The sequence below is a fragment of the Calypte anna genome, chromosome 2 (genome assembly GCF_003957555.1).
Source record: "Calypte anna isolate BGI_N300 chromosome 2, bCalAnn1_v1.p, whole genome shotgun sequence".
NCBI classification, from domain to species: Eukaryota; Metazoa; Chordata; class Aves; order Apodiformes; family Trochilidae; genus Calypte; species Calypte anna.
Window position 1 is genome coordinate 37,189,897 of NC_044245.1, and position 22,135 is coordinate 37,212,031.

Genomic DNA, 22,135 nt, shown 5'->3' on the forward strand with positions numbered 1-22,135 from the left:
GATAAAATACTTGTGACAGATCTGCTGTTCAACTTTAGCTGCTAATTCAACATACTCTGTACTATAAATAGGATCAGAGAATGCTGAAAACATCTGCTTCCAGAAACGCAGAAAATATCTGCTTTCTTTATCTGTCCATTATGCAAGGAAAAGAGATAAGAATAAACCTGAGAAAATATAGGGAAAAGCCAATGAGCTGTAGTAAGTCTTTAAAAAGCCAGGGGAAGGGGCCAGGGGAAGAAGAGGTAAACTGCTCAGTAAATGTAGACATAAAACAGTCATATCTAACCTAAAAAAAAATAGTTTGTGAGTGATTGAGTCCTTTAAGATTTAAAGGATTTGTGATACCTCATTGAAAATTTTCCTGATTATGGAAAACTGGGCCTGAACATGTGAGGCATTAAGCTTTTCAGTAGTGCAATAATCCCTTGTTATGTACTTTTATCTTTGCCATTGACGTGCAGTAAATTTACAAAGAATAGAACATATGGCATGCATTCTTCTTTTTTTCCCTCTCACTGCCAATGCTTCTAAATGGGTTTTTCCTGTGTCCAAATGCTGACTAAGAACATTAATACCATAGTTTGATTTCAAATCCTTTCCTGAGAGTGTATTTTACCCTTTTGACCTCTGAGATGTAAAGGATTATTAATATATATCAGGACCCAAAACTTACCAGCAAATCAGCAAAATTATCTTTCTGTTTGTTTCCACTTTTCATTAAGACAAGAGGAGTCAGGCCAGCATAAGCTGAGAGCACTCTTTGGAGCCCAAAAATGCAAATTTCCTTAGCTGGACATTTAATGTATAACTTCAAATTTAGCTATACCTCTATATTTCTGTTTTTAGGGTTTTACCTTTGGAGTTAATTTTGAGTTATTCTGCAGCTAACTGGGGTATAGCCACAACTCCCAGTAGAGATTCTTCGATTAAAGGTTACTATCACTAGACCCTGGAAAAGTCTCAGATCACTGTTTTTGACAGCAAAACACAAGGGTTTTTCAAGGGGGAAATGTTCTTTTTGTGTTTGTAGTAAGTAATGATAAAGATTATTGAATTTTTAAGTTTTCTGTATTAACATATTTAACAATTTCAAGATTATCATTTTGAGATTATGTACATGGAAGAATTGGATGCGAGTCTGCTTTTGCTACATGAACTATTGTTGTTTTGTCTTGTGAAATTAAAATTGATAGCTGGTTTAACAAGACATAAAGAGACACCAGGACTGAAATTAAAAATTGAATTAGACTCCTTGGCAGTATTTCACATAGCATATGCTAGCATCAGTCTTTTTTGTTGGTTTTTTTCCTAATGCATAGCAGGGGAAATACCTGTGTTTTTTGAGGGTTTTTTTGTTTTGTTACGGTTTTTTTGTTTCAGAAGCCTTTATCCTTTAAGAATAGTACCTCTTTAAAAGACCAACAAATTAGCTATTTCACATCCTCTTTGGTTTTGCATAGGAACAAAAAACAAAACAAAAACAAAAAATTTATAGAAGACTACACCAGTGTGTTGCCAAAAATAAAAGGTCTTAGCAGCTCAGAAAATAAGGCAACATCTCCATAATTTTTTAGCTTGATACAACATTTTTACAGAGATAAAGCTATGTGCATGGTGCAGTGTTTAAATTTACTGCTCCCTGACTTTATGTTTTTGTTGATCTTTCCTTTTCCCTTTGAGATTGGTACTTTTACAGGAAGAGAGAGGGGAGAGTTGCTGGAGGAAGTTTAAAAGCAAAACTCTTGAGAGTTCTCGTTGGTGACAGATTAAGTGTGTTTTCTTTTACCAGCTTTCCTCTACCAAGTTATATAGCCCGGACCCCTATTTTATGTTTGTGAGACACGGTGTTCAGAGTTACAAGCAATATATGACTTCACTGTATTATTACTGAATCAATTACAACACTCTTTATTGTGGGCTCTGTGCTATGGAGAAGATAGTTTAAAAGGTCCAGAGTTTATCTAAAAATAAGTTTATCCAGACTGAAATTCTCCCCAGTGGGTTAAAGGGGCCAGTTTGGGAAAATGGAAGAAAGTCTGATGAGTAGTTTCTCACATTTTATGTTCTTTATCCTTCTTTTATGTTATCTTCCTTCCTTCCCTAGGAGTGGATTGCCTTCAAAAACTCCTTTTCCTTCCTCTTGGTAGGGTCATAAGGCAACTGGTCATGGAGCTGAAAGACCAGCCCAGCTGAAAAAGCCCATCAGAGCTGTGAGATATGTGCCCAGGACATCAAGGAGACACCCATATCATGATGGCGTTGTCTCTGTTTTCAGATGTATTAACACATTAACACATTAACAATATTAACACATGCTCAGAAGGAAAAGAAAGTAAAGTGAGGAGAAATCTTCATCTGCATTACAAACTACAAACAACAAGTCACTTCTAAAGCCTTCAGCAGGGAAATGCATACCTACTAAGATGTTTTTTGTTTTTTGTTTCAGATTGGCTTGGAATTTTGATTAATGTGACTATTTAACATTCATTCTTCACCTGTACCTAGAAACCAAGCAAACTGATGCCCCAAAATTCTAGACACCATTGTAAATTAATCTTCTTAAACATGGGCAAAGCAGGCCATGAGTACTTCCTAATTCTGACTTTAATATTTCAGTACCTTTCCAGTTTCCTGTTGTCCTGAATCTTGAAGGAGGTGGTTTTTCTTCTATTGGCATAGATTACAGTGAAAGCTGGGAGACTTCAGTATCTGAGATCTTATCCTCTGCTAATATTATCCAGTACATTATCTAACTCTGGAAGAGACCCACAGTAATTTTATTTACATAGCCTAATTATTGCAGTTGCTCTGTTTGGCAGTTAATAGAGTGTTATTGCTAAATTTATTGATACACCTGCTACTGCTTTGACTGTTATGGAGTAGGAGGATTTCCATGTACACAAATCATAGAATCTTAGAATCATAGAATTGGCTGGATTGGAAGGGACCTCAGAGATCATCAAGTCCAACCCTTGATCCACTACCGCTGCAGTTACCAGACCATGGCACTGAGTGCCACATCCAGTCTCTTTTTAAATATCTCCAGGGACGGAGAATCCACTACTTCCTGGGGCAGCCCATTCGAATGCCTGATCAGGCATTTTGTGCATTTTTATATTATACTCACTTTTATGAGCAACTACAAAAAAGATTTCAGAAAGACTTGAGAAGAGGAAAAAAAAAAAAGAAAAGGCGGGAAAAAAAGACCACAATTATTTTTTCCAAATCTCAGTGTAAAATCTGTGTATTTAGAAGTTCTGAATACTATTATCAAACAAACTGGGAAGTTCAAATTACTTCCAGAAAGGTTTAACTACCTGAGTTTGGAGGAAAATAAACAGATGCTAATAATTTGTTAATGTATGATTCTATGAATTTAAAATTGATGGGTGCCAAGTACTTTTATCTTGATATGTGGGCTTTATAAAGCTGAAAATCACTTCTGAAAATTCCGTCTGTAAGCCTAAAACTTTTTATTAAAAATATACAGCATGTAGGCTGTCAGAGGCTTGCCCATAGCCAAAGTGTGGATAGTCAAATACACAGAATGCTCATAACAGATATTATTCAGCAGTTTCTGTGGATTTTATGAGAAGTAGTTGCACAGTAAACTTCCATTATTTTCTTTTTATTTTCTTTCATTTTACTTTCTGATAACCCAAGGTGGGAAAATATCGTGTCCTTGAATAGTTGTTAGGCATCTATCTCCTTCAGGATTGTATTATCTGTCTACATCAGTCCCATCACTGCCTTTGGAAATTCCTCAGAGATGCCACTATTACTTAGATCCTCTACATGTAAGAACCAAGCTGGTACAGAAGCTAAAGTTACAAAGGGCCAAAGCAGAGCAATGTTCCTGCATAAGATTCTACTAAACCAGCACCAACATCCAACAGGCATACATTCACCCATCTACATTCATTCACAGGCTGGGGCCTTAAATCAAATTTTTGTTAAAATAAAACATTATTTTTGCAGGAAAGGTCTTTTAATAAAGACAAAACAAAACTGGTTTTCTCACAGCATCTGTTTCCAAGGAGTGTCCTTAGTTCAGTGCTCTGTCACCATTTATTTTAATACAAGTGTTCTTTCATAAGATTCTTTCATTGCATAAGCATAAATGTTTTGGTTTGGATATTTGTACGGTCTTGGAAGCCAATACTGTGCAGATGCACATATTTGCTACTTTTTTGTTTTGTTTTGTTCTTTCAGGTAATATCCAAATTATCAAACAAGCCTACGCTATCTCAGGTATGTTTGTCACCTTTTAAATATGCCAAGCTTCACCTGGAAACATGCACACAGTCACAGCCAGAGAAAAACTGGAAAAACTCCAGCTGAATTCCATGGTTTCAGAATTAGACTTTAAATAGCATCATGCAGGTAGTTCTGCCACAGTCCGTTTTATAAGTAACAGCTTGGGATGTTTTCTTCTTGGTGCTGTATTTGAATACCCTACTACAGCACCTGCATTTTAAATACGTGCTTACCCAAGCCAAAGTTTTGACTATGGGGAAAGCTCATTCTCTACAGAGTAAAGGTTCCATTACCTGCATGTCTTGTACAATTCAGTTGTTATGATAGCCTTCAGATGACTGTCATGGTTGAAAACAAGGCTATTATATATCATAAAGACAGGTCTTTTTCCACTGGTCTATATTTTTACCTTTTCATAGGTCTCAGATGGAAAGGACCCTGTTCTCTAAATCTGTGGTTGCTAAGAGAAAAGCAGTCACTCAACAGAAGCATGTTGTAGCACACAGCAAAATTAACACAATGCTGAAAAATCTGAACAGATACTAATAGGGGATTAGAACATTTGGATACAATCCCCAGATCTGCATTTCCACCCATCCAATCTTACTTGGCCTGAATGTGGGAAATTTGACTTTACATGCTCATCTGAGCTTGTAATTTTCTCTCTAAATTGACTAGTGCCTTAATCAAGCTTGATTAAAAGGAGTCGCCTGAAAAAAAATTAATGGCAACTTTTTCTAAAACCATGAAGCTGCATTTGGCTGCAGTTTTCACTGAGATGTGTGGAGTTTGTTAATTTGATCTGGAATGTGATTCTATCTGATTTTATTCATCTACTACCAATAAATACAGTAAGTGTTTGGTAAAACATGGTAAAAAATTGACCTATTTCTGAATTATGACCTGATCCTGACATAAGCTCCATATTGGCATATCTCAGCATTCATGACCAGTGTATTTTGTTACCATGAAACAATAACAAACGATACATTGCTCTTGTACCTTGTGGTTTAATTGGTACATGAAGTACAGAACCCAGATCTATGTTGCCTCTAAAGTGGCTTGGTTCCAACATCAAGCATTCAAATTTCATTTTTTTAAAGAACACCTGTAGCTCTGCTTTTAGATGACTCATTTTTGAAGCTGATGCTCTCATACCACTGCTACATTGAGGGCACTTGGTATAAACTGAAAATCATGCCTAGAAAACCAGCAATGGTTTCAGTTACAGCAACCAAGAAGGATATAGAGGACTTTCTAGTTTGAGTTGAATGCTATTTTTACATTACAAACAGTTCCATATGGAAATGTGGATTTATATTAATTACCAGCCTCAATTCTTTTTCTTGGTCCACCAGGAGTCTGAGAGTGTAAAACTCAAAAGAAATAATACCTAATAAAGCAAGAATAATCTACGCAATACATGGCTTGTAAGCACTAGTTATAGACTCACAGAATGGTTTGGGTTGGAAGAGACCTTAAAGACCAATAACTTCCAACCCCCCTGCACAGGCAGGGACACCTCTCACTAGACCAGGTTGCTCAAATCCCCATCCAACCTGGCCTCAAACACATCCAGGGAAGCTAGAACTTGCCTGGCTAACCTGTTCCAGTGTCTCAGTACTCTCACAGTGAAGAATATCTTTCTAATGTCGTAGATGTTGTAATGAAGATATTCATGTAATCTTTCTTGGTAACAAAACACATTGTAGTGACTTCATTGTCTGTGTCACTAGTGACTTTAGTTGGTATTTTTCTCACATATGCCCTTATAGCCATAGTTGAGGATGGACGCTATAGAAGAGTTCCAAAAGAGAAATTAAAATCGTAGATCTGACTTTGTTCCAGGATGAACATTAGGAGAAACTGTTTCTGCAACATCAGCTTCTGAATTTTACACTGGTTTGCATTGTCTTCTATTCTAGACAGAGCTCAAGGGAAATGGAAATATAAAGAAGAGACTCCCTTCAATTGTAGAAGATGAAGACGAGGATGAGGAGGGAGAAGAAGAGAGCAGCAGCCTTTCACCAATCCACACAAGAAGCACAAATTGCTCTCAGCAGAAGAAGGCTGGAAGCAATAAAAGCCACCTAGGGAGAAACTTGAAGCAGTTGGCCTCAGGAACAGTGCCCTTTCATTCACCCATCCGTGCTTGCAGTTCAAACCCTTCAAGAACCAAACACGAAACAGAGCTCCATTACTACTCCAGAAGGAAGGAGAAAAACTTCAAGTTACACCTTTCAGCACTGACCACCAGTGGTCCACCTGACCTAAGCCCAAGGTAATAGTTATGAAGGGTTATTTTATTCTCTGTGCTGTCACTCCTATGAAAAATATAATGATTGTAAAACTATAAAATAGTTGGTATGTTTCTTATCCCACTGAGAAGTTCTCCTATGGTAGGAACTATTACATACTAGAATATTATGATTTTAGGACTTTATTGTGAAATAAAACATTTCTACCCGTAAAAAGGGAAAGTATTGAGCAACTATGAAAACTACTATTTGGATAGTCTGGCTTCATGGTATCATTTTGTCCATCTACAATAATATGCATTCTCACCTCAGAGTAGCACAGAGAAACATTCTGAGTCCATCAGAGAGACAGCAATTCAGAAAGCAAAGTAGACAATAATACAGCATAGCTCTCTGCAAATACAAAATTACTGGAGTAGGGGAGTATAATGAGAAACTATTGCCTAGCAATTTTAGATAATATTAAATTTTTTTTCAAATTAGAAAAAGGAAAGCTGAAAATACAAGTTATGCAGAGAGTAGATACAGAGTTGAGAAAATCTGTTTTGCTGTGATTTTTGACATAAACAAGGGTCATACAATAGTTTTTATTATTATTAGTGCATAATTTTAAATATTTTATTTTTTATTTGTAGGTTGCAAAATTACTTAAGTACCTGATTTCTAAATTTCTGCAGCATATTAACTATTAACCAACAATTTTAGGATCATTCTTTGCAGAATTCACTATCACTTTTTCACACATGGTAGCTGCAGCAGTGTATATTCTAGTTCAAGTTTTGGTTTCTATAATTTAACTATTTTACATGTTAAAAATTTATTTTATTTACTGGAGACAGAATGGTGTTTTCAGCACCATTTCAGCACCATTTGTCGTTGCAAGCATGAAATAGCCACAGCTTGACCAGTATTTATTTTGCTCTTCCTGAAGGATGCAATCATAAAAAGGACATGGAAGCCTATAAAGAAATCTTTTCCCCTTGTCATATATTGCATCAGTCCACTTACATTTCAGACAGGAGCAGTTTTGTCAATAGAGGGAAAGATTATGTGTGGAAACCACTTCTACACTAGCAGAATCAAAATACATAGCAGATACTTTCTGATTATTTTTGTAGATCTCATATGAATTTGGTTACCATCAGCTATGAGCAAAGGTCATTATCATTTGCACAGCAAGTGGTAATTCAGGGAAAAGCTACCTTTCATATTTTCTGCTGAAGGATTGTCTTTTTCATTAGTGATCTTAACAAATGCAAGTCTGATAAAGCAACTGTGAAACAACTATTGTCACAATTATTTTTATTTCCTATTTCCATTCATAATTTTATAACTGCAGAATAATCCTGTTAATAGGCTGGAAAATTGGCCGCAGACATAAAATGCTTTTCAGACTTGGTTTTGCAGCCATAACACTTCATATTATTTTTTCATATTTAATATTATTTATTCATATTATTTAATATTCATTATTATTCTATATATATATATATATTATGAGTTTATATTATTATAACTTTCAAACTGAGAAGTTACAACCACTGCAAAAAAAACCTTAAATGTTTCTTAGTATTATAAAGACCTTAATTAAGATTCTTGCTTTTTTTTGTTGTCAGCTGTGTAAGGCGAAGGCAAACTATAGCTGAAATGTCTGGTCAGTGCAGTTATTAGGTGCATAACCACACTTTGACAAGAGAATATACTTTGCTTAAGCTATTTGTTCTACATTGGATGTTTCCTAGAGTAAGCCAACCAGAATTATTCTTCACTGGGGCTTCAAATTCTTTCCTTGTACACCACAATGAAGGCAATGAAGCACAGAGACCACTTAAAACATAAAGAATTCTTGGTACAAAGGAGAGAGACTATAGTCATAGTTGTCCCAGTCACTTCCTGGGCACTGCTTATAAAGTAGAAGATGATCAAAAGGAAGAAAATACAAGTGATAATAAAGGCAGTCCTGGAAGGAGGCATTTATGTACTTGAGTCTTCTCAGACCCATGCAGATGAGTGCACTTCAGCCCTCATCTACTGGGCAGAAGAGGTTACATGTTAATCTTTCGTGACTTTTTAGCTTCCAGGAGTGGAGGTGACTATCTTTAGGACAAAGTTCAGGGCTGTACAACAGCTAATTCAGAAAGAGGTGGGACTTAACAATTACATTTGTCCCCTCATGCTTTCAACTCACTAGAATATGTCACTCCACAGCCAGTTCTTTGTATATGAATAAGCATCTTGCCCATTACACATTTCCCATATAGAAGCCTGTCTTTTGACTCTCCAGAACTGGCTATTTTTGCTAATATAGTTCATCTGAATCTTTGAACACTTCGAAGATCATTGTGTCTATAAATTCCAAGTCATGTTTGATTATGTTTTCCCATGTGCTTTAAAGGCAGTTAAAATGTTCGCATTTAATATAATTAGAAATTTCTACAAAAAGGATATTGGTGTTTAAAATTTTCTTTTTGAAGCAGTGAGGCCTGATGACATTAAATAGGTTTTATAGTAAATTTTCAACTAAGTAATCATTCAGATATTCAGCTGTAGATATCAGTATCGGCCAGAGTAGTGCAAGCATCACATTTGAGTCTCAGCTCCCAGAGGCTGGTTAACATCAGTGTGAAATTTTGAAATAACTGATTGGCATTATGAACACTCAGACATGACACAGAGCCAGGCCCACATGAAGAGCCAAGAAGAACAAGAATCTGTGGTATGTTAACAGAGCTCTAAGTTCCACAGGTCTTTCAAGCCAAATACATCACAGATATTGCAGCGTTGCCTGTTCATCATTTCCCCAAACATTTCCAGTCAAGAGGTTTCCTTTAGAATATTCTTATTAGATGGAAAGTCTGATTTCCATCATCACAAAGTTATCACCTCTGACTGACAGGCCAAGGACTGTCTTCTTTAGCCCCTCTAAATTAGTATTTAACTCACCTGCCTACTGTAACATAAATTCTGAATCTTGTGTCTGGAAAAAACAAGAAGTCCACATCTGTCAACTGGTATTTTTCTGAGTTATTTTCATTGACTTTGAAATAGTTCTCTTTATAACACTGTTTATTAGAAATGAGGAAAAAATACTCCTAATTGTATCTTTTTAATAATATGTACTGGTTCTCCCATCTGATACCAGTTTTCTATCCAACAGATTGCAGCAACTGATTATTGTATAAAGTGTTTCTTTTTTCTTTCTTCATATTTCTTGACACTGCAAGTTGGAGGTCAACTGATATGCATGACTACAAAAAACTGACAAAAAATGGCTTTTCTAGTAGTTTGACCCACTACCAGTGTTGATGAAACTGGGACACTGCAGGTGTATCTGCAAGCCTTCTTATACTCCATTTGCCAAAAAAAAAAAAAAAAAAAAAAAAAAAAAAGCTCCATCTAAGCTAGTTAGTTTTAACCAGATTTGAGAAGAGTTATTTGCATGGCAACCAACACTTTTGACTTTGGTTTACAGAAATTATTTCATAAATTATATTCAGGCTTAGGCTCTGCCTAAGTAAACCTAATACGAGAGCAAGACTGTTAGTGCTGGGAGTTTGATACTTCCCAAGAACATAGTGAAGCATCTTTAGTTTAGTTTGCAAAGGAGAAAGAACAGCAACAGATTACTTTGGATACAAAAACCAAACTCGATTCAATATAGGTTTTGTTAGGACTGTAGATGTCATGAAAATTTTGAAATCTCAGTTAACTATGCATGGCCTCCCATTCCTTTCTCTAACAGTAAGTTTAATCTTTAGTGACTCACAAGAAGTTGCACCAGTATAATAACTTTTTCTTCTTTCTAAAGTTATTGTTGTGTAAAATTTACCTTTGTGTAAAAATGTGCCCTTTAGGAGTAATTTTGGCAACATAATTATGAATGTGATGCTTATGAAACTGTTCCATCACTGATTTTTCTCAACAGAATTGTTGATGGGATTGAAGATGGAAACCATAATGAGGAAAGCCAAACCTTTGACTTCAGCTCTGATCCACTCAGGCAGGAATCCAGATTATCTCCTACAATTGGAGGTGAGTTTTGCCCAGGAGAATCACTCTTTAGATAAAACAACTTTCATAAATGCTTTTTGTTCCCCTTTGCTTCTTCAGTTCTCAGAAGTGGCATAAATGAACTTAGCATACACCCCTACTTTCATAGCAATTACAGTATCACAGTTGGTACTGTAGAGAAATACAACAAGGTCTCAAAAGCATTTTCCTACTAACAGACAGTCATGGCAAAACAGTACTGTATTTTTATGCAATATTTTACCAGCAGTATAGTATATCCAGGAGCCCCATGCTCCTAAGGCCTTGGCATGGAAGGTACTAAACACTAGGACAAAATTCAACATAAAGACATCCTAATAACAAATTAAAACCCAAATTCATAAAGAGTCCTGTGCAAGGCTGGCTCTCAATTTTTATTAAACAAATATACAGAAGTAGAGGAGTATGGAAGTACTTAGAGTTCTAGAAGGGTGAAAACCTTGAATAGCAAGGGGTTTTATTAAGCATTAAATGGTCTACACTGTAAAAAGGTTGATAAAACAGCACTACTGAGGAATAGAGCACATCAGGAAGGAAAAGAATAAGAGTCAGAGATGGAGGCCAGTGGACTAGTGCTGAAGTGTCACAAATAGTGAAGCTTAGGCTATTTCCAACATCCTCTCTTTTACAAGTCATCAGTCCTCACACAGCTATGTACATTTTGCATGAAAGCTATTAGGACATATTTAATTTTTGAAAGCCAAACAAAAAAAAATAATAGAAGCTTAATTGTATATATGATTTTTAAAAGCAGTTGACATGTCACACAGTGTTCACCTGGGTTATCATTTACAGTCCTCTCTGGTTCAGACTGAAGGGAGCAGTACAAACTTTATTCACAACAATTTTCTTACACACTATATACTGAACATTAAACAAAAGATTTAATTTCATTAAGTCCAAGTGCATATTGGGCTTACATTCCAAGCATTGGATAAGAGCTAGAAGAAGCATTGCTGTTTTCAGGTTACTATATTCCTCTTTTTTCAGAGGCTGAAATTGGTGCTGCTGTGCTTGTTATCAAAGCAGAAGAGACCAACCAGCAGATCAGCAGGCTTAATAATGAGGTAATGAACTTTTGTGGGGGTTGAGGATATTAGCAATAATTCGAAGAGTTATGAGAAATGCTCAGAAAACTGGTGAACTGTGTGGTAAATGAGTTTGCAAATTTGGATAGTATTCATACATTTCAGGCAGTCTGGGGCTTTCAGTTCTTTCCCAGATTAATTTTCTACATGAACGCTATGTAAAAGTTTTTGTTGTGCTAAAATTAAAAACAAAGTGAGGTTGGCATAGTGAGAATTTCCTTGAAAGAAATGCGGTATCCAGTCATGTTCAAATTCACATCATCTGACTCAAATCACTTTACCTGTGCCTATTTAGAATGAAATAGAAGTTCATCCATTTCTGCTCAAGCTGAGGAATGCAGGGCCAATATTGCTCAGTGGTGCTTTCTACTCTTCTGTTCCAATAACTTCTTCAATAACTTCAAACCTGTAGCTGACTATCAATCCAGCACTAAGGAGGAGATATTCTTTGACAAAACTGTTTCATATATCCAGTCACTGCAGTACTTTGGTTAACTAGATGAAAGCATCAAACTTTAACATCACAGTTACTCTGCAAGACTAAAATCTCTTCCCATCATACTCTGCTCTTTCAGTATGAAGAGATGATAAAGTTTCTTATGATTCCACATAAGGAAACATTTAAACACAGTTTTCCTTGATTTTTTTCCTGATCTCCTTAGTTACCAGAAATGTCAAGATTCCTGTTATTTTTCATTCTATACTGTGTACACTTAGACTAGTTATTCTCCATTTCTGCATATGAAGTATTGGGTTTATAAACCCTTTTTCATCTTTGGTCAGGTTTACTTGGTCAGATGACTTCAGTGTTCCAAGATGAGAGTGTATGCATGGTTAGTCACAATGGACATTATCACCTCATTTGCCTGTCAAACTGCAGAGTTCAGACAACAGTCTCATCATGCCCCATTGACTACAGTTTTTTAATAAGGCTTGGTCAAGGAACTCAAAAAGATCTCCGGGATGTTGACTGACAGCACTATCATGATTGAAAACTTTATTACCTATGTAGTTTTGAAACAGATTGTCATAATTATTCACCCATTTTGACTTTGAAGAGGGCAGGTATTTTTAAAATATGAAGATGTATTATCCACAGGAGTCAACTGGAAAATACATAATGGTGGCAGATGTGCTAAGGGAGGAATCTTGTGGATTAACCAAACATTTCAGTTGCAATGTTCTGGGCCATTCTGTTCTGGGCTTGTCATTTCTTTCTTAGTGAAAAGCAATAAACATGGGCTTGTCATTCCTTTACTACTGAAAAAAATGAACAGATCTTGGAGCAGTGCATTATATTAAAAAAAAAACAAAAAAATAAACACGATGAATACTATTTCCCTCCATGCACAATCTTCATGTTTTTTTCCCTGCTAACACTATCTATACAACAAAAAATGTTACAAAACTTTCTTGCTTGCATTAGCATAAAAAAGGAAATATGGCCACATGGAGTAAACTACTAATGTTTTCACACAGGGAAACAGAACTCAGAATCCAGAGACAGATATTTCACTCTTCTGAGTATTTTATTTTATTTTTCAGTCCTTTATTTTAAAATTTAGAAGGGGGAATCTGTCCATCTTCCCACAAAATATGCTGCCTGTGAGACTCCACTTGAAATAAGAGTTGCTTACCTCTCAAGATTTCAGCAGTCCCTCCTGTGATAGAGAGATATGAATTACTAATTCTTGGTTAAATACCTCAGCCATTAGGTTACAAGACAAAAAGTAGTCATCACCAGTAGGTACTTCTGTTCTTTCCACAGTGGGATAAAAGTGGGTTCATCTATAGTCTCTGCCTTTTGAGAAGGTATTAGGGGTCCTCTAAGTAAGAGGAAGACAATCTCTGGAGATTTAAAAAGGGTACCACCAAGTTTTAGAGTCTTGTTAGTCTAGCATGTGGAAGTGAATTTGGTTTCACACTGCAAAGCTGACAGAGGCCTGCACCAACACAAAGTGTCAGTACTAAATCTGGAAGCCAAACAAGGTTTTGGTAGATTTGGACATCTTTTGGCAATGCATGAATGAATTTATGTGTAGCCTAGTTAGTGATTAAATTACATTAATAATAACACAATCAGCACAATAATGTTGAAAAAACTCAAAATAGTTGTGCTTACTATTTAGTCACAGTACAAGAAGACACCTATCTCTGATTACAGAACCTCATAGTACTTATAGAAGGTTATAGAGCCACATAAGGATAGATGAGTAATTATAGAAAACTCTGCACTCTGGAAAACATGTCAGACTCACTCAGTCTAGGAACCTAATGGAACATTTATATTCAACATTGCAGTATCTCTAAGATTACTTTACTCCATGTTGTACAGGGTACATCCCATAGAGTACATCCACTCTAGTGTAGACACGCTTAAGATGAAGATTGTTGTTAGTGCCTTGCGTTACTTGGAAGAAGTATTTTATACTTTCCAAGCTCATACTTTGTTTTTGGTCTAAGGAGTCCCCTGGTGTTCTGCATTCTGACCAAGCAAGAGTCTTAAGCATAGAAACATTATATACATGAGAATTCTCAACAAAATGTGACAATGCATGGTCATACAACATGGACAGTTGGTAGACTAGAGGACAAAAAATTAAGAAATTCTAAATTGGAGTATAATCAGATTTCATAGGTATCATTTTGGGCTCATATCCCAGAGACAGAGGATTATTTTCCATGTCCTCCCATGGATCATATTCCACAGGCATTCAGACATCCTATCTGGTGTTTCCAAACTGACAGTACTGACTTGGTACTTACCCAAATGAACCTAAACATAGCCTTGCTGGAATATGCTAGCTGGTCCTTGAATATTTTTGTTGTTACATTAACACTTGCAGACCCAGTTCTTCTATCACTCCATCATCTGATGATGAACATTAACAGATGATTATAACTGATGCTGCAGCAGAGTGCTAGCAGTAGTTAATATACTAGTAGAGCTAGAAACAAACTTCTTTTTCAAAACATGCAGCCTTCTTCTGAAAGCAAAAATATGAGAAAACAGGTCACAAGTAGCCAACAGCAGCAAACACCACCGTGAATACATTTTCCAGTGGAGCTCAGAAGTTAATCAACAAATGCAAAAATAACTGCTTTCATGAAAGGCAATTGTATTACAACAGTTCACTAGTTAGCTTAAAAATATTTCAGCTATTCATTGGAGAACAAAGACACGCATCTTTCCATTCAAACATTCAGTACAGTCTGTTATTAGTGAAGCAAAGCAAAGCACAAAAGTTACCCCGGAGAGAAATCTACAAAACAAGCCATATCCAGCTTAGATACTCAGTGGAGCTCTTGGCAGTATTTTAGGCATATGACATTCCCAACCAATCCAAAGGAATGTTCATTTACCTAGGAACAGAACTAACAGAAGACAGAGTCTTGTTTTCACTTCTCAAGTTGCTTGAGTATTAACTTTAGGGCTAATGGTTGACAGACTTCTTCTAAGAAGGGTAGACTCAAAAGTCATCACTGCCACTTTATTAGGTAAGGTGAGACAAATTAGAACACACCTCACATTCCTATTGTAAAGCTCCGTGGTTTTGACTGCCTAGCTGGTTACCCAGCTTCTTCATCCCTTCATCCAACCCCACTTCTCATTTTGAGCCTGAATGAGATTCAAGTTGATAAAAGGGAATTTACCTCTTGTTCAGTATTTTAAGGTAGAGTGGAATAGAACTACTTAATCTCCTACTCTATTTGTCTGTTTCACTTAATTTAAAAAGGCGTAACTTTCATTATAGATCAGTATGTTATGTATAAAGAGGTCTGATAACAGACATTAATTGAGAATAGGTTCTTTCTAACAGGTTGATAACTATATCATTTCATGAAAGAAACTTTTTTGCAGCAAAGATATCCCAATTAATTGACTTTGGATTACATCATGCAATTCAGGAAAACGTGTCAAAAAGTGAACCAATGGCATTTACTGATGATGTAGAATAATTACAAGTAATCTATCCATTTAGGATTTTAGCTATGTAAATTTAGCAAAAACTCAAGACATAAAACTAAATATCATTTGTGTTAAAAATAAAAGCTTTCTAAACCATAAACACAAAGTAAACACATTTTTTGTCTACTGAGATTTGCAAAAATGTATTTTCTTTCTCGTACTGACATCATATTTCCAAAGAACTCCTACCTTCTCTTTAATGATTGTAGAGTAGACTTTCCAGCTATTTTTTGCTTCCTTTAAATGTCAGTCTAATACCTATTAGCAGGTGAAGGTAACTAAAATAGCTGTTGCTCTAAATTTATTTTAGGACATATGGCACATACATGGCATAGGTCCTATACACTGTGGAGTGTCTCTTTTACTTTTCCTTGGTGGAAAAGCACCTGAGAAAACTAAATGAATTGAGAGGAAGCTATGCAGTGTAAAAATTAACTGGCACCAAAAGCTGATTTCAGACTTGAATAAGAAATATTACTACCATGACAGGGGATGATGATCATCCAGTTAACTCACTAACAGGCATTTTGAAACCTGTTTGTACTGAAAAGATCTATTTTCCCAGAATCTAAATGTCAATCTCTGTTAATATGCAAGTTCACCTCTTTCTCTCTTACACCTAGAAGATATGAGAAAAAGCTGATGGCTGTTCTCCTAAACCCAATTTACACTCAACACATACTCTTCCATCAGATCTCAACAAAACAAATTCCTTCTGTTTTGCTTTCCTCCTCACATTTTCTAAAATTCCTTATTAGTAGCATTTTCACTTGGATTGGCTTTGGTCATATCTTTTAAGTCACTGACAAAGTAAATGATCTCAAGCTGCACAAGCCTAAGTGATTCCTAATAAAGAGAACTCCCTTCCTGTGTCATGATCATAGAATCCCAAGCTGAAAGGAACCCCTAGGATCATCCAGTCCAGCCTTTCTTCTGAATCTTAAGTGGCCAATGTTGAGGAATCCACAGCTTCCCTGGGGAGATAATCCCAATGACTGATGGGTCTTCTTGTGAAAATTTTTCTTATGTCCAAATGGAAGATCCCCAAGAGAATCTTGCACCCATTACACCTCATCTTTTCCATATTTCACAGCCTTCCAGATTTCTGCCCTTATTTCACTGAAACCAAACCAGCATGTCATCACACAAATCCTATATATTTAATCAGAACTCAGATCAGCTTCACAGGACTATTTTTTTTCTTCTGCAACTAGCTTTATTCTTAAAGTGCTATTAAATCAGAAATGTCTCCGACCACAACACTAGTGGCCACAGAGGAGCTGTTAAATGATCAGTGAAGAGCATGTGTCAGCTCAGTTCTCATTTCATTCATTCAACAGTGCACTTACTGGGAAAGTGAACATCAGCAGCTAGCTAATCTGAGCCTTGAAAAGACAATTTATTCCAGCTGAAAGTCTCCTTGACTTTATGAAACACCAGGACAGAAGAAAAAATGAAACACCAGCTAAGGGAACAAAGAAGCTGCCATGTGCATTGCAAGACAGGCAGATTCTCTATGCTGCTAAGGATGCAACTTCCATCTCTCAAGAAGCAAATTTTCTTTTTCACTTCTTTGGGTGTTCAGAAAGAGTCATGGTGGGAAGTTGAGTGAATTTGGAACTGCAGAAAGGAGTAAAACACAGAGAGAAAAAAGTACCAATGTATTAAGCTTCTAATAAGAAAAAAATTGACATTAAAAAAAAAATTTAATGCTGGAATTTATAATGCAAAAACAAAGAAGCTTCTTTAGGAAACACCATTTAACCAGGCAATAATCACCATCATCATCATCTTACATTATACAGAGCTTTTCATACCTTTAATCAATCACAATGATTTCTACTTAACTATATGCAACTAAGTATTCAGACTGCACAACACCTTAATGCTGGTAATAGAGAAAAATACTCTTTCACTGCGACTGTCAAAGTAATTTGAAAATACAAAAAATTGCCACTATTAAAACTTATACTGATCAGGATATCAGAAAATGTTATTACTGAATTTCACATATATTAAAAAAAAAAGCCATGAAAAAAAATATTGGGTTTTTTAACTTCTATGTTGGAAGAAATTCTTTCACCAATGCATTGCTTTTGAATAGTCTGAGAAGTATCTCTTGCTAATTCAAGCTAAATCTGTACAGAGCCCAGTTTCAATATAGGAAATACTGCAATATATTTTTCTAGAACCATTTGTACATCAGCTGTATTGACTAACAATACTCACTGGAGTCCCAAAAAGAGTATAACGTTACCAGAGTGCAGGGAATTAGTCCCTTTCGTTCAGGAGGAAAGTGTACAGCTTTCTATTTCTGTATCATAGACTTTTTTTCCTTTAATATCTGTTCCTTTGCACTTTCTGGAGCACTGTGAAACTGTTAATATTATTGATAAAATCATTCCCTGTTACACCTGCTAATTTGCATCTGCTTCAGAATCTCTGCAGGGTGTAAAAAAGAGAACATAAACATAGTACTGATAGTAGTAGTAGTATGCTATGTGCATATGTATTATAATATGGAGGTAGGTGTCAATTAATAGTAATACAGATACTGGAGGTTTAATCTGGTACAATTACCAATTTTTAAAATCCAGAAAATTACATATTTGCTTTGCCTAAGAGTTGAGCAGCACTGGTCCAAATAGATCTCACTAAACGATAGTCAGTTTCTAATGAAGCTTGGCATAAAATCTTTGGATTATAGGCTATCACACTACTGGAAGCTATTAAAGCATACATCAAAGTCTGGTTTATCAGGTGGGTTGCTATGCCTGTGAAAGAGCAGGCTTATGATAAGACAGCCCTCTAAGAGCTAGCCAATACTGCAAAAATGTATCTGGGCACAAAAGGAAGTTGTAATTAGCAGAAATTCAGGAGTACCACAAGAACTGATGGTAGCATTGGGTTTTTGCTGTATTGCCTCTATAAATTGGCACAAGAAACATTTTAAAGAATAATTAAACTTTTTAAAAGCCTTTAAGTAATCTGAAATGGAAAATAAAAGCTTGGAGCGAACCAAACAAGGTATATTAAAGTTGAAGATATTTTCACACAGTGTTCAAAGTTTGAGTATAGTGCATAGTCATCAGGTATGCTGCATACTCATCTTCCTCTCTGCACACCTGCAGAAAGCCCTTTAAAATGGATGCATGTTGGGTAATCAGGCATGGAAAACAAAAGTTGCTTTATCTGGTAGGAATAGGAGCCAAAAGAACTGATGACTATTGTATCAAAATAGTGCTGGATTTGGTTGTCCTTCTTCCCAAAGATTCTCTTGCAATGCCATCTCCCAGTTCTCAATGGAGCGCAGAAGTTCTTGCGCAGCTGGTTCATCCTGCAGTACTAAAAACCTTCTCTTGATGCTCTGACCTCACAGGAAGCCTATTTCCCTTAATAACTTATTTTCCTAACATATTTCAATCCTTCACATTAGCTGAGGTGTTCAAAGTTTTATCCTAATGGCAGAAGGAGATCTCATAGTTATTTTTTATCTAGCATGACTTAATAAGGTAGCAATGCAGAACAAAAAGGAGGTAGAGACAGAGATCTTGTAATGTGCCACTCAAGAATGTCCTCTCCCTTTAAGGATTTCCCATCTAGGACTAGTGTGATCATTACAATACTATTTAAAAAAAACCTAGGTTTGAACTCTTAACCCAAAGAGAAACAAATAAACATATAGGAGCTGTGCTGGAGCTTCCCACTTTCCTTCTAGCTTAGAATTTCTTTGTTAGTTGTTGTGCCTGTAGTAACACAATCAAAGTCAGCTTGGAATGTCTTCTCTTCTTTAGAACTGTCAGAAAAATGAGAATTGTATTTCTATTTCTAATTATATGAAAATCAATCTGTTAAGGGCACCTATTTGGTCTTTACTTCAGGGCAAAGGAAGGCCCCCTGCATTAGCCATTTTTTTTTCTTTTGGACAAGTGATTTATCCTTTTGAACAAAAAAAGCACACATTTATCTTTTTTTCAGCAGAATATTATCACTAGCATGACTATGAGAAACTGTTTTAACTTTAATGACAGTAGTTTGACTTAAAAGAGACTGATAGCTAACATGGAGAAAAAATTCATTTCTACCTTTTGAGAGGTTGATTTCTCTTTATTGAAAATTATTGCCTGATTTTAACTTCCTACAAACTTTTCCTTAAGAAGGAGAAAGGAAGGATGAACACATCTGAAATGGTCAGTGGGTCACTTTTATGTTTGAGTTAGGCTTTTCATTTCCCAAGAAGCCCTTATAATGTCTTAATGAATGTCCCTAATAATGCTGATACATCAATTTACTCTAAAACACAAATTCAGAACCTGTCAGTCTGATTCCCACACAAAGCAGCAGTTTCTGGGAAAATAAAGTCTCCATATAATTCATGTCATTGATGCTAACAAAAAATAGGATTCTTCCTTTTGCACACCCACCAGAGTAGTCTATGCAATGGATTATTACCTCTCTCAGTGTTATATGCAATACTTCTCAAGCATAACTACATAGAAGAAAATTGTTTCATAAGCTTTTATATTAAATAAAGGTTTAGAGGTTTCATTTCTTTTATTTTTCTTTCAGTACTAGTCCACCAGATTTTCATGTAACTACTACTTGATTCTGACAATTTTAGGCATGTATTTCTTTCATTTTACTATGAAGACAACAGCATATTTCACATCTGTATTTCTGAGGAAGATTTCACATGAACTTCATTTTTATATCATTAATCTGTGTGAAACTGGTTAACAAAAGATATTTATTTCTTTATTTAAGTATTTAATGATCGATCAAGAAGCTACTGATGTCATATTGTCACTGAAAATCATCTCGGTTCTGACCCTAAGGCCATTCTTCTTTATACAGGTGAATTATTCTTCTTTATTCAGGTGAATTATGCCTACAGCATTTCATCATACATTTTTATTGAGTTACTTTAATTATTTCAATATGCCACAGGACGTGTAACATGTAGCTCAGGTAAGGTAGATGGATGGACTATTTCCCACCCATATATTAGCAGAGTATATTTCTTTAAAGTAAAGACACTGTCACAGGTCAAAGCTGTTATCGTTGGAAGAAAAAAAGGTATGTGTGTCTTTCAGGCAGGACTGCATAAATAAGTGTGATATTTTGCCTTGCCATAACAGGTGACAACTTTAACTCAAGAAGTCTCACAACTCAGTAAGGATATGAAGAATGTGATGCAACTTCTGGAGAACCTGCTCACATCTCAGAAACCTCCAGAGTTCTGTGCTGTGCATAGCATATCTAGAAGTCCTACCCTAGAAAGTCTGCAGTCTCGAATGGCTTGGACTTCTCATCAACCTTGCACACACGTGCAAGCTGGGAACTTCACTTGCACCAAAGCACAAGTTTGCCGCAGCAACACGTTATGTGACATTTGGAATACAGATCAGTCCTCTGTAGGCAGCAGTCCCCAAAGAACTGAACCCAACCTGCAAAATTCTATGGACAGTGAATTTCATTATATATCAGGCCTTCACAATTCCCCCTCCCAGTATCAGGTAATTCAGAAAGACAATTTGCAATTTTTAAGATGCACCTCTCCCCATTCAGACACTACCTTGACTCCTCTTCAGTCTATTTCAGCAACTCTTTCTTCTTCAGTATGCTCTTCATCAGAGACTTCGTTGCACCTTGTGCTCCCCAGCAAATCTGAGGAAGGGAGCTTTAGCCAAGGAGCAATCAGCTCACTAAGCCTCGAGAACCTGCCGGGATCGTGGGACCTGGAAGGAACAGCTGGAATAGTTTCTTCACAGAGCCCAGATTTCCCAATAGACGTTGTGACAAGCACAAGGGATGTTAAAGATAAAGATTACCAAGCCATAGATGTATAATGAAACACAGTGAAGTGGTACTCCAAGCATGCTCCACAGCTGCCGATTTTAAACTTAGTACTGCATGACTGCTTTAGTTCACCTTTTCTCTGAAGATGATGGAGACCTACAAACATGAAAATTCAGCTTTATAGAAAGTAAGAAAAGGTATTGCGGGTTCAAACTGTAGGGAAAAAAATATTTCTAGATTCTAGAAGCATGTTGAAAAGCATTTTGTATACAGATATAACTTACTGGTCTGTTTGGCAGACTTTTGTGATCGTCCAAAGACCCTGAGGGTCAGAGCAGCTGGAAGTCTAGGACAAAAGAACTGTCATGGGTGGCTTTTGTTCATCGAAGCAAAGGTTTTCCTGAATGTTTGACTATTGTTCTCAAACAATATCTATGGCACTGTTTACTTCGGGTGATTGTGGGTCCTGCTGGTCTGTTTATCAGTTCTGTGATGGCGAAGGGACAATTATCGCTGCATGTCATCTAGACAATCAACCAAATAGAGCTGGTAGAGAGTGGTTAGTTGTTGCACGTTATTTGTCATGTAAATGAAACCTCTTAATTTATCTAAAAATACTATTTTTATATACTTGGTATGAAACGTACTTTAAAATTATTCAAAATATTTATAAGGAGAATAAGAGTTTGTTTTCATTTTGGTAAAGGCTT

At 36.1% G+C, this 22,135-nt stretch overlaps 1 protein-coding gene across 1 annotated transcript in view; it reads left to right on the forward strand.

The window, feature by feature from the left end:
* The window catches only part of KCNH8 (potassium voltage-gated channel subfamily H member 8), a 170,171-nt gene extending 148,696 nt beyond the window's left edge, over nucleotides 1-21,475 (forward strand). The window contains exons 12-16 of the mRNA XM_030445436.1: nucleotides 4,216-4,254; nucleotides 6,186-6,541; nucleotides 10,444-10,550; nucleotides 11,559-11,635; nucleotides 20,765-21,475. Coding sequence (XP_030301296.1) covers nucleotides 4,216-4,254; nucleotides 6,186-6,541; nucleotides 10,444-10,550; nucleotides 11,559-11,635; nucleotides 20,765-21,475 — 1,290 coding nt within the window. The remainder of the gene's footprint in view (nucleotides 1-4,215; nucleotides 4,255-6,185; nucleotides 6,542-10,443; nucleotides 10,551-11,558; nucleotides 11,636-20,764) is intronic.
* The last annotated feature ends 660 nt before the right edge of the window (nucleotides 21,476-22,135 follow it).